The sequence below is a fragment of the Medicago sativa genome, chromosome 8, assembly GCF_051527215.1.
Source record: "Medicago sativa cultivar Bolivia chromosome 8, Bolivia_mono, whole genome shotgun sequence".
Classification (NCBI taxonomy): Eukaryota; Viridiplantae; Streptophyta; class Magnoliopsida; order Fabales; family Fabaceae; genus Medicago; species Medicago sativa.
Genome location: NC_140756.1, coordinates 87,425,661 through 87,438,512, shown reverse-complemented (window position 1 = coordinate 87,438,512; position 12,852 = coordinate 87,425,661). Strand labels below are relative to the sequence as shown.

General features: G+C 34.1%; 1 protein-coding gene and 1 long non-coding RNA gene across 5 annotated transcripts; one reads left to right on the top strand and one right to left on the bottom strand.

Annotated features, from left to right (window-relative positions):
* Positions 1–1,562: 1,562 nt before the first annotated feature.
* LOC146902814 (uncharacterized) lies at positions 1,563–8,907 on the top strand. Of its 2 annotated transcripts, none has more exons than XR_015024243.1 (3): positions 1,563–1,878; positions 3,309–3,495; positions 8,457–8,907. It is a non-coding gene; the product is annotated as an uncharacterized LOC146902814 (long non-coding RNA). The 2 variants fall into 2 exon arrangements; XR_015024244.1 differs by having other exon boundaries at positions 1,666–1,878; positions 3,309–3,478.
* On the bottom strand, positions 2,087–8,778 carry LOC146902815 (ABC transporter B family member 11-like). Of its 3 annotated transcripts, none has more exons than XM_085739465.1 (13): positions 8,675–8,778; positions 8,017–8,504; positions 7,839–7,893; positions 7,570–7,745; positions 7,237–7,458; positions 6,910–7,148; positions 6,260–6,785; positions 5,818–6,091; positions 4,823–5,700; positions 3,764–4,030; positions 3,187–3,450; positions 2,793–3,086; positions 2,087–2,679 (listed from the first exon to the last, which is right to left on the bottom strand). In XM_085739465.1, exons 2-13 carry the CDS (start codon positions 8,308–8,310, stop codon positions 2,326–2,328), a joined length of 3,843 nt encoding a protein of 1,280 aa, XP_085595591.1. In that variant the 5' UTR covers positions 8,311–8,504; positions 8,675–8,778; the 3' UTR covers positions 2,087–2,325. The 3 variants fall into 3 exon arrangements, with proteins under 3 accessions (XP_085595591.1, XP_085595592.1, XP_085595593.1); XM_085739466.1 differs by having other exon boundaries at positions 8,017–8,374; XM_085739467.1 differs by having other exon boundaries at positions 8,017–8,371.
* Positions 8,908–12,852: the final 3,945 nt, after the last annotated feature.

Here is a 12,852-nt window from a genome sequence, read left to right as displayed (position 1 = left end):
ATTAAAAAAGATAGCTATAATTTGTTGCAATATGAAAATGCAAAATATCTATTATCTATGCATATAATTATAATCAAAATTTAATAAAAACTATTGTTTGTAATTTTTATGCATTAACGCGATAAGAAGATTAACGTTGGTATATAAAGGAAATAATGTATTTTCACCATCTAGCGTAAAGAGATAAGAAATCTGAAAAAGATGGTCACAAATTGGATAAGGACTCTTCATCATCAACATAATGCAAGCAAATGTCATGTATTTGATTCTTAATATAGATTAGAGTCATACATAATTGTAATATAAATTAGAGTTATACATAAATGTAAATTGACGAGTAATATTTAAAGAGTTGCAAGCCACACATTCAAAAACTAAACTTCAGTTAACACTTGATATTAAAGATACAATGGCTTACAAGCCAAACACATGTCCAAATAACGCCACAAGAAGAACAAAGAAAGTCAGACCCGGGAAGACCTAAAAGGGATTGGATGCTGCCATAAGCTTGCTTCAAATGTTATTTTTTAGTGTGGACCATATAAAAACTTTATCTTGCATCATTCAAGTTATACTGAATAAGGAGGTTGTTGTCCCGCATATCATTGGCTTTTGCATCAAAATTGTCAAAAGTATATCATTCGGTCACTATTGTAAACAAAAATCAACATTTTAAATTCTTTCATTAAATAATGTATGTGGTCTATAATAAAAACTATATACATCATTAATTGAATGAATCTAAAGTAAGTATTTTTATTATAATAGTGACAGGAGGGTGTATAATGAACCAAATAAATGACTACTATGATCTTGTTTTTTCCAAATATCTATAAATGACCACTATGATCTTGTTTTTTCTAAATATCTTTTTTCCAAAGAATCATCTTGTTGATCGATAACGTGTCCTTTTTGAGTGAGTGTTAATTAAGACCTATGAAGCCATAATACCTGACACAATACGATACGACATCAATACGTTATTAAAAAAAATTAAATTTAAAATTAATAATATTAGTGCACAATGTATAAACATAACTAAAAATGACAATAAACAAACATTAACATTAATGAAAATAATCAAAACAAGTGACAATTACGTATTTTTCCATGCAAAACAGGATATAGCTAAATATATCAGTACCAACATCATTATCATTAGTACTATACAAAAGAACACCATTTTATATTGTTGACTACTTAATAGTTAACACTAATTGTGTCAAAAGACAACTATGCTAATTGAGGAATAATGTAGTTTTCAACTTTGGTTCATCAAAGAGATAAATCTGTTAATCCAATTCCAACACTATCAAGTGAATTCATGTGCGTAAACTAAATTATCTGCCTTTTTGGATAGTTTTTATTTCTTTTAAAACTAAGACGTGGACTAATAAAAAAAAAGCAACAAAAAAATCATACATACCTATCGCGAGAAATTATTGGTTTATTCAGATGTATTGGAGTATAAGTTAACGTATTCGACATGTATTGGTCATTTTTTTTCTTCAAAAACATAAATATTAATTGCTCATACTTCTCTAATATGCGTATCAGGACGTATCGGGGTGGATCCGTGTCGGATGCACGTACACAATTTTTCGCCATTTTTGGGGTATCCGGGTTTTCACAGCTTAAGATTTTGGTGGCAACGACCCCTCCTTTAGCATGATGACGGTCCAGATTGCTTAGAGCAACAGAGTGAAAATCTTGGATTCTTCCAAGGAATTGGTGGCAGGAACATGAACATCAACATAAAATAATCTTGCGTTCGGCCTCCATGAGTTACAATTTTGATGAAGTTGGTATCTATTACTCCCTCCTCTTGTTCGTCTTCTTGTCGTCAACCATGGTTGCATTTCTCACAAAATCTCAAAGGTAATGTAATGGCTTCTACATACTCAAATTTTATCAAAGTTATTGATACCATACACAATAGTGACAACACTACAATACAATACAAACTTGAGAAATGATATTTGTACAGACAACTTTTGTTTGGGTTACACACTATATCAATTCTGCTAGTATTTAGGAATTAATCAATAATTTCTTAGGAGTTAGTTACTCAATTAGTCGGTGCAACTGAACCCTTTAAATAGGACAATTTATTCTATTATACGGTAATGATTCAAGCTTTCTCTATTGAATCCTAGAGTGAAAATCATTGAGGCTTGAGAGAAAGGGAATGACTGGAGCAACTCACATACTCATAACTCAACTCATCATGTTCACAATCCTACACACACAAATGAAATGAAACTTTGATAGGGACTAAAGTGTCCAAGCATCTTATTTTACAACAACTACTGATGCACAAGGGATCTAAGATGTAGAAGCACTTTTATGTAGTGCTACTAAAGAAGCATAGTCACCACCCTTATGGAGCAATGCTTCATGTTTTCCTTTCTCTGCTATCACACCATTCTTAACTACTGCTATTAAATCTGCACCTTTGATAGTAGATAACCTATGAGCCACTATTATTGTCGTTCGCTCCACCATAACACGGTCAAGTGCATCTTGTACCACTTTTTCAGACTCAGCATCAAGTGCACTGGTTGCTTCATCTAGTAATAAGATTTTTGGATTCTTCACTATAGCTCTCGCAATTGCCACACGCTGCTTCTGTCCCCCAGATAATTGAATTCCTCTCTCACCTACTATCGTGTCATAGCCCTGCATATATAGTATCATGTTCAGGATTTCAGACCTATTTATGTATGTTTCAATTTTAAAGATGCATATTAGTTGCATAGCATTTAAGAGAGGTTGGATTGAAAGGAATTTACCTTCTGCAAACTACTAATGAATTGGTGAGCATTTGCTAGTTCTGCCGCAGCTACAATTTCTGCTTCTGTTGCTTCTCCTCCTTTTCCGTATGCAATATTGGCTCGAACCGTGTCATTGAAAAGAACAGGCTCTTGGCTTACCAGTCCCATTTGTTGTCTTAGCCATTTCACTTGCATCCTTTGAATTTTTATTCCATCAAGTGTAATGTGTCCTGAGTCAGGATCATAAAATCTTTGTAGTAATGAGATCACGGTTGATTTTCCACTTCCACTTTCTCCAACCAGTGCAACGGTCTGTGTTTTATATCGATATGATGATTTGTTAGTTGTTTTTTAAATTAGGAAGAACAATTTAGAGTAGTTTACTAGATTAGATGTGAAATTAGAAAACTACCTTTCCACTGCGAATGTTCAAGCAAAGATCTTTGAATATTTGAACATCAGGTCTAGTATGATACTTGAAACTAACATGGTTAAACTCAATATCTCCCTTGACTTCTTCTAGTGTCATACCAGATTCATCACCAGCGTCTATTTGTGACTTCTGATCAAGAATAGCAAATATGGAAGCAGTAGCACTTTTTGCATTAGTTGAATCAGGAAGCAAGCTCCCAGATTGAGAGACCCCCATAGCTGCCATGCTGAGTGCAAAAAAGACCTGCAAATCAGGAAACACAAAATCAATGGTAAAAAATTGTGTTAGGTCAGATTTTCTTTTCTTCATTTTTTGAAGGTTTTCATTGCTATATCCCTTTGCGGGTCATTGTTGTTGCTTAATGGATTTTACGATTTTCGTCTTTAAGTGATAGTGGGAAAGAATTGTTTGTGGCATTTTTATTGGTTGGAAATTATTGTTATTCTAGTTATATTTCACAGTGCAATTTTTTGGATCGAGTCTATTTATCTTCACTTCTCATACTGAAGGAGTTTTGTGTTTGAAAAATTTAGATAAGCCATGGAGAGTAACTTACAAGGAAAACATCTGAGAATGTAGTTTTGCCATCCTCTACGAGTCGAGCTCCAGCATAGAAAATGCAGGCATAAACTGCATACAACATGAAAAATGATAACCCAAAACCAAATCCACTTATTATCCCTCGCCTTACGCCTTTCTTAATTGGTCCCTCACATTTTTGCTTGTATAACTCCATCACCTTCTTTTCAGCACAAAAAGAAGCAACTGTTCTTATGCTCCCTACAGCATCATTTGCCACTTGACTTGCTTCTTCATACAATTTCTGTTTGGCAAAAAGAGTATATGAGTATATTGGCATAACATTTAGCCGAGTCAAAAATGCACTCAGAGCACATGCTTGTAATGCTTATGGTTCATTTCATGCTCATAAAGTATGATGCCAAAAATGTAGAAAGGCGTAGATCTGATTACTTCTATTCAGATTTATCATACCTGTAATGATCTAAGATATGCCCATTAGAATAGTATAAGTCCAAGTTATATTAGGTGATGAGTCATGGTTTTCTAGAAGGATCTAGAGAGATATTTTGTGATGAGTCATTAAAATACCCTATAAATAATGGGTTTGTGATTGTAATCATTATCAAATGAATGAATGAAGAAATTAGTTTGTTAGAATAGTGTAGTTGTAGTTTTTACTCTCTTTTAGAATATTATCTCTCTCACTTATGAACAACATCAAAAGTGTTGTTCATAACAATTTGTGCTTTCATTGAAAGTTGGACCACAGAAAGGGCTACCTATAGGCTGGATTAAGGTGTTCCACCGAATACTGATAGGTGAGTGAAGCCGCCAAAACGGAAAGGGCTACCATCGGGTCAGTGCCGATAGAGTGAAAGTCGTCGTGGACGTCGGCTCTTGAAGGGCGTGATAATGTTAGGAGTCCCACATCGAGTGGATCAAAGTGCTTGATGTGGTACTTAAGCAATGAGGTTCTCCCACCTATTGGACTAGTCTTTTGGATTGGGCTCTCCTCATGGGCTTAAATAAACATATATTTTCATACTCATTCACATTAGTGTTAGTTGGTTGATAGAAGAAGTCGCTAACAAACCTTAGCATCTGCACTAAATCCTTTCAAGACCTTTACTTGCACATATCCATTTAGTCCTAATAGAGGAGCCAAAGCAAGGACTATGAAAGCAAGCTGCCAGCTCGCTTGAAAAGAAATTACCAAGCCAGCTATTGCTGTAGCAATATTTTGAACCAGCAAACCTAGTGCATCCCCAACCAGAGCTCTAACTGAAGCTGCATCAGTGGAGAGCCTTGCTCCAAGTGCTCCGCTTGAATGCTCAGCCTCATCAAACCAACTTACTTCCATGTGAACTACTTTCTCAAAACACATATTCCGGATCCTTTGTATCAACTTACCTCCAGCAACACCAAAAAAGTAGAATCTACATGGAATAATGAGTAATGCTGCCACAGCAACAGCCACAAACACAATTGCCCAAAATTTTGAATCATGACGAAGTTCATCAGCTGGTTTGTAGAAAATATTTATCATTTTAGAAATCAATAGCCCAAAAATGGGCATTATTGCTCCTTGCAGCACTGCAGCTATTGTCCCCATTAATATGACCGCAGTCTCAGGCTTGTTATAATATGCCAGGCGATAAAGTGGCACTTCCGGTGGTGAAGAAACTGTCGAAGGAGAAGCTTGAGGTCCACCATCTGCAGTTTCTAAGAAGCCATCTGTTGTGGGTGCAACATATGATGCTGAGAAAGAGTGACGACCGCTGTTTCCAGATGACCCTTGGCTTATAGATCTTAAGGAAAAAGATCTCTGACTCGATTGTCTTCCAGAATGCACTATACTGTTTGACTTGTTTTTGTCATTTGCATCATTCTGTTCTGACCCCTTCATTTCTTGCAGTCTAATAAGTTGGCTATAGGCTCCATTAGGATCCTTTGTGAGCTCGGCATGTGAACCTAACCAATTAAAAAATATAAGAATGCTACTAAATTTATTAACATTTGTGCTTCATGCTTTATACAAAATTTTGTGTCATGGAGAAGTTAGATTTTGTTACAAAATAATTTGTGTACCTCTTTCAACTATTTTTCCATGATGAATGACAGCAATGGTGTCAACATTTCTTATTGTACTTAAGCGGTGAGCTACAACGATAGTCGTCCGGTTTATCATTATTCTGTCCAATGCCTCTTGTACAATTCTCTCAGATTCTGCATCAAGGGCACTTGTAGCTTCATCAAGAAGTAGGATTCTCGGGTCTTTCAAAATTGCTCTTGCAATTGCAACTCTTTGCTTTTGACCTCCAGAGAGCTGTGTTCCATGCTCACCAACCATTGTGTCTAGTCCCTGAGATCATAATCCATGATTTTACAGAATTATTGAGGTAATCCAGTCAAATGTCTTGTACACTATGCAAATAGAGATAATTCAGTCAACTGAAGGAAGAGAACATTTCAATTGTAAAGCAGGAATTCACCAAGAAGTTTCTTTTTAAATGAAGATTTGAAAGTTCACCTGAGGAAGTTTATCTATAAATTTGGCAGCGTTAGCAAGTTCTGCTGCAACTCTGATTTCTTCATCAGTTGCACAGTCCTTGCCATATGCAATATTCTCCTTAATGCTACAAGCAAAGAGAACGGGTTCCTGGCTGACTAGGCCTATTTTCTGTCTGATCCATTTTAGTTGAAATTCTTTGAGGTTGATACCGTCAATGAGAACTTCACCATCCGTTGGATCATAGAATCTCTCTATCAAACTAACAACTGTGGATTTCCCACTTCCACTTTGTCCTACCAAAGCTGCAGTAGTGCCGCTTGGTAATGAAAGAGAAAATCCATTGAATATCAGTTCATCTGGTCTTGTAGGATAACTAAAGCAAACATTCCTGAGCTCTATGTCTCCATGAATGTCATCAAGCTTTCGCCCACTAGTGTCATAAGCATCAATTTCCGGCATCCTTTTAATCGTTTCGAACATCTTAAAGGCTGCAGCTTGGCCTGCAGCAAAAGCACTTAAGCTTGGGGATGTCTGCCCAAGGCACCTGGGGTTGGAAACAAATATAGTTAGGAGAAGGAAAACATGTTCATATATCTTACAAGTGGAAAGAAATAAATTTTAGAAATTATTGGCTCATAGTAAAGAAGAAAAAACAGCACAAATCTTACATTGAACCAGTCAATACAGCAAAAATTACAGTCATAACATCTCCACCTGTATATCCTTTCTCTATTATCAATTTCCCACCATACCAAACAGCCAAACCATAACTGGAGATAAAAACAAAAAAGAGTGTAGCAAATCCCACACCAGATGCTAGTGCCTCTTGCACTGAAGTGTTATAAACCTTGATTAAGGACTGATTATATTTAGTTATAGCTTGTTTCTCCCCAGTGAATGATGCAACCTGCAATCGGAAAATGGGACTTATTTCTATATTATGTAATAACAAAATAAAACAAAGTTTCAATGTTATTTTTTGCTAATGTACTTACAGTTCGGATGGAACCTATTGTCTGCTCAACTACACTTGCTGATTTAGAATAAGCTGCCTGTCCAGTTGATGATGCTTTTGCAATAACCATACTCATCATAGCACCAGACAAGACTACAAGTGGTATACTAGATAGCATGACGACAGTTAGAAGCCATCCCTTAGTGAATGATATGACAAAAGCTCCTATGAAAGTTGCCACAAACTGTATAAACTGTCCCACCTGAAATGAACGAAGGGTGGACAATAAAGAGCTTAAACTCTTTTTTTTAGGCAGTTGAAAAAAACAAAATGGTGGTGATTTAAGATAGTATGATGGATGGTTCATTGATACCTTCTCCCCCATGGCATCTTTAATTAGAAATGTATCACCTGACATCCTTCCAACAACCTCTCCAGTATTAGTTTCCTTATCAAAGAAGCTCACATCTTGCCTCAAAATTGTTTTAAGGTATAACCCTCTAATTCTTGCACTCTGTCTCTCCCCGGTGATCATCCAACAAGTTAATTCTGGTACATAGCAAACAGATTTTATCTAAGTTCATAATGTACCAAACCAATAAATTAAATTGTAAGAGCTAACTGAGAAACTAATGTACTTACGCAAAAATGACGCAATAAAGGTACCCGCAGCCAAGTATACAAATTTCAGAGACACCTGATCACAGTAAGTCGTCGTTAGCAAATTTCAAAATGTTTGAATCAAAGTTGTAGTAAGCCATGTGGGGTACACCAGAAGAAATAACCTTCACCAATTACATGAGATCAGTGAGTAAATTACCTCGGAGACTTCATCGACAACTTTTGAGTTTGTGGAATCTCCAAATGCATTGATCATAGTTCCAAATATTAAAATCATCAAGGGTATAGACAGTCCATTCCCAATAGCACCCACAGTCCCCATAAGCATCAATAAACGATCCCAAGGATCAGCAAATGAGAAAAGCTTGTATAAGGGTACTGTATTGGTGGTTTCATCTTTGTCCTTGCTCTTGTCTGAATCTTGCTTGCTATCATGATCTACAACTGGTTGAACACTCGCAATATCTCCTTCCAAACTGATATCTGTTGCCATTTTGTTGGAGAAAGACTTGTTTTTCCTACAAACCCTTCTGCCAGTGATGCTAAATTTAAAACTGCTGCAGAAAAAGCATTCCAAATTCAAGCTAATAACAAACAACAAGATGGTGTTCTTCAAACTCTAATGTTTTCTTTTTCCAGGTTTGTTGTCCTGTGTGTGCCTTTAGTTTGTATAGAAGATGGTAGCTTCTTTTTGTTTTCATCAATGAAAGGAAAAGAAAAGTATTAGCAGTAGTACTTCAAAACAAACCATGAGTCAACTTTGTCAAAATTTCTGCTGAAGATAAAATGGCAACAAAAAAAGCAAAAACTGTATGAAACAATGGAAAGAATCAGAGTCAAGAGGGAGTAAGTCTTACCTGCATAGAAGATGGAAAACTAACTAGCCGTGGGAAGCTACAGAGGAATAAATTGTCAGTTGGAAAGTGGAATTTTTTTGCTGGCTAATGTAATAGGTTGATGTATGCAAAATTCCTTGTTCTACTAATATATAGTTCAGATTATGTTGTATTGGTCAAATAATTTTTAATAGAATAATTGTAAATTACGTCTACACATTTCTTGAGCTGCAAGTTTACTCTGTTATCGTTCACATTGTTTTTTTATTTTTTATTTAGATGTCTATTCCAAATTAACAAGTTTATGTTGTGTTTGAAAGTTTGATTATTGAATATAAAAGAGTTAATGACTTCATAAGCATCCCTGCTGGCCAATGTTATTATTAAGACATAAATAACTGTGAGTCTGATAGTTGAACAAATTGAAGTAATTTTGCCAACCATGGTGGCCTGTACTCCTATGTTATAACGTGCGCTCTCAATAGAACTGGATGTAGACTTATGATTGTGCATACAAAAACAAAAGATCTTCTGAAGTTATTAGATTAGAAATTAGAATATTAAACGTGTCAATAATAATAATAATAATAATAATAATAATAATAATAATAATATGATCCAGAAGTTCTAGCTCAACTGGCAAACATGCCGAAATTGTTAGGCCGGATGCCATGACCGGGGTTCGAACCCCGGTACCTCCACTTATATGTGTAAGTTTATAATGGCTTTGCCATTTCGTCTATCTACCAAAAAAATAATATTTCGTCTATCTACCAAAAAAATAATAATATGTTAATGGAGGTCAACTTGGAGATTACGAACATGCATTTATTTAATGATTTGAGGCATGGATTAGGGGATGGATAGGCCAATGGCGTGTCTGAAGAAATTTAAGGGTGGGACCTCCAAGTGGTAAGGGAAAAATAACATCTTCAAAAAAGTTGACCTCCAGTTGAATTTGGTTTTATCATAAGGAAATGTCGATTTCTAGTTGAGTTTAGTTGTAACAACTTTAATGTTGAGTTTTCTAAGAGAAAAGTTAATGTGGTTGCTCATGAACTTGCTAAGGCGGCAATATATAGTGTTACCTTTCAAGATTATATTTGATGCCCGTACGTGTATTGATGTCATTTTAATAAAATGAATTTGTTTTCCCTTGTAAAAGAAAACACATCTTAAAAAAGTGGTTAGGGGATTGATTTTTAAGCAAATTTTCATTGAGCACTTGCTTCAATGGCCTAAATCCTTCATCACTTTGACCAATTCATTGTTGGTGTAATAAACAAACTTTTTTTAGTCGAATAATCTAATCGCTAGACTCTCACACTATAAGTGTGTAGAAGTGGCAAATCTGGAATTCAAAACCCCACTTACAACACTAAACAAACTTTTTTTTAGGCTCTAAATTTATATTTGGCAATATCTAGACTCCATTTCAACCGAAAATCACAAAAAATTAAATAATAACTAGTATGTCGACCCATGTCAAGCACGAGCTAGAATTTCGTCAGTAGAGTATATTGTGATTTATCAAGTGTCACTTAAAACTCAACATTGGATAAAATAACGGAAGTGGAACAAAAATTAAGTGAAAAATCTCATACTTATGCTTTAAAATTTTGGAAGAAGATTGGATATCATTCTCACTTGTGCGATTGCTCTTTTTTGAATGTGTCGATCCACAACAATGTTGACTCCTCCAGAAGGGCCGACAGTTATATCATGTCCTGGTTCCAACACTATGGGGGAGCGGGAGTGGTTTTTGGTGGTGGATCACACACACAGAGAGTCCAACACTTAATGGAGGTGTTAATGTGTCAAGTGTGAATTAACATAAGACTTTGAATAATGATGTGATGTCAATCTCACTTGTGTGGTTACTCTTAGCCTAATATGATGATACAATCCAATGTACGATCCCACGGAAGTCCCAATATTATCATGATTTATTTGGTTAGTTTTTAGGCCAATTCTAAATGGGAAATTTTATTTTCTTGGTCATTTTAAGGAAATGCTAAGTGCTAACGAGTGTCCTTGAGACACTTTTTAAGGATATTAAATGATAATTTTATTTGACTTTTTTAAAAAATAGTTTCTTAATTTAATACCCTTAGAGAGTGTCCCTGAGACGAGTGTCTAGAGGACCCTCGCTAGTCGTCAGTAAGAACCTTTTCTTTAACATGGATAAAACTGCTTGATTTTTTTTTTTTGACAAGATAAAATTGCTTGATTATCAACCACTTAATCTTTTTATCAAATACCTACTTTTCTATTTTGTGAGAAGAGAGAAATTACAATCAATATGGTGTGTGTTGGGGGAGAGTCATAATCTAATTTCCCCTATGAAAAGAACATCAATTTAATTTATGGGATCGCTCATTTGAAAAGCAATTCAACTTTGTGTATTCAACTTGGATATTTTGCGATCGATTTAATGATTAGTTTTATATTAGACTCATTTGAAATGCATACCGTTAAGTTTCTAAAGATACATTTTTATTAGCCTCTAAGGATACATATTTAAAAAATTCACTACAGTAAAATTGTCTCAGTATTTGTGTATTCCATTTCTTAAAAATTTAAACAATTGTTATTTTTTAATATGAAACTAGCAAAATATTTCTGCATCCCCATAAGTCCGCATATTTTTAATTGACAAATCATATTCACATTATTATAATTATAAAGTTATTTTCTTTAAAAAAATGATAAAGTTATTTGTTGAGTTTTAAAATAATATTTACTTCATTGCAAAAATCAAATAAATAGATAATACTGCAGATTCACACACAAAACACAAATTTATTATATTAAGGTAGAAAAAATAGAATTAAAATATTTAGAAATTTATTATAGAATGTGATTAAGATATAAGATAAATTGTTGTCTAAAAAAAAGTTAAATTGTTGTAATATAATATATTTTTGTGCATTTTTATCCAAAATTTATTGGTTCGATACAATTAGGCTTAATATATCATTTGGTCCCTTAACTTATTTTTGGTTTTCAATTTGGTCCCCTAACTATAAAGTGTCTCAATTTGGTCCCATAAATCTTCTGCCGTTTACTATTTTGGTCATCTCCATTAGTTTTTAATCTTAAATGTCTAAGGTGAACCAACTTTATAGGTAGTCCACCATAAACCTTATTAAATCTTTTATTTTTGATTGTTTGATCTTTTTTTTTAAATGAAGACCGTTGGATCATGGAGGGATCTACTGTAGCTTATAATGCACCACAAACACCTAATTTTTTCCTCCATCATCTTCCCTATTGTTCTTCTTCATCCCCAAATAAATCTTTCTTTCAACTTTATTCATCATCTTGAAAAAAAAACCAGAAAATCAAAAATATAAAACTCTCATTCATTATTTTTAATTAATTAATCTTTAAACACTAATAAATTCACAAATCAATTTGTTAAAAAAAAATAAATTCGCAAATCAATATCATTCATTGTTGTTGAACACTCATTTGGATGTGTTACGATCCAAATCTTCACCAACACATGTTATGGGTTTCTTCTCTCATGCCTTCACCTTACACTATCATACACATACAATTAGAATAAATCACTTTTTGATAATGTCGATTCTCGTTAAAAAACCAAAACCCTAAATTTGATTTTAAGAGGTAGAGGGATGAACAAAATTCTGGGTATTTTCTGGAACCATGACATTCACCTCTCTGATTTTGGAACCATCAACAACAACCTTATCAAGCACATACAAATGGTATAAAGTTGAAGAAAAAGGAATGAAGAAGTTTATGGTTTTATGGGTTTGATTTAGAAATAAAGAAGAAAAAGGTAAAACTTAGATTCTATGTTGATGTTGATGATGAAGAAGAAATCATAGTTTGTTTTTGTTGAAAATAGAGGAATGATTTGGGAATATATTTGCAGAGGAAGAGGGAGTAACTGTAGAAAAGAAAAGAGTTTTTTTTTTTTTTGTTGCTGTAAAAAGAAAACAGATCTGGAGAGAGGGAGAGATAATTTCTTAAATGAGTTTGTTTTATTATTTATGGATTTGTGTTGCTGGAATTTTTTGTTTGTTTTAGATATGAACTTAGGAGATGAAGAGGGAAGAAGATGAAGACTTTGGTGATTTTTAATTTTTATTTTTAATAAATTCAATAGAAATAATCACATGTTGTGAGTTTACAGTATATTTGTGTGCTCTCTAAATCTAGCCCTTAAT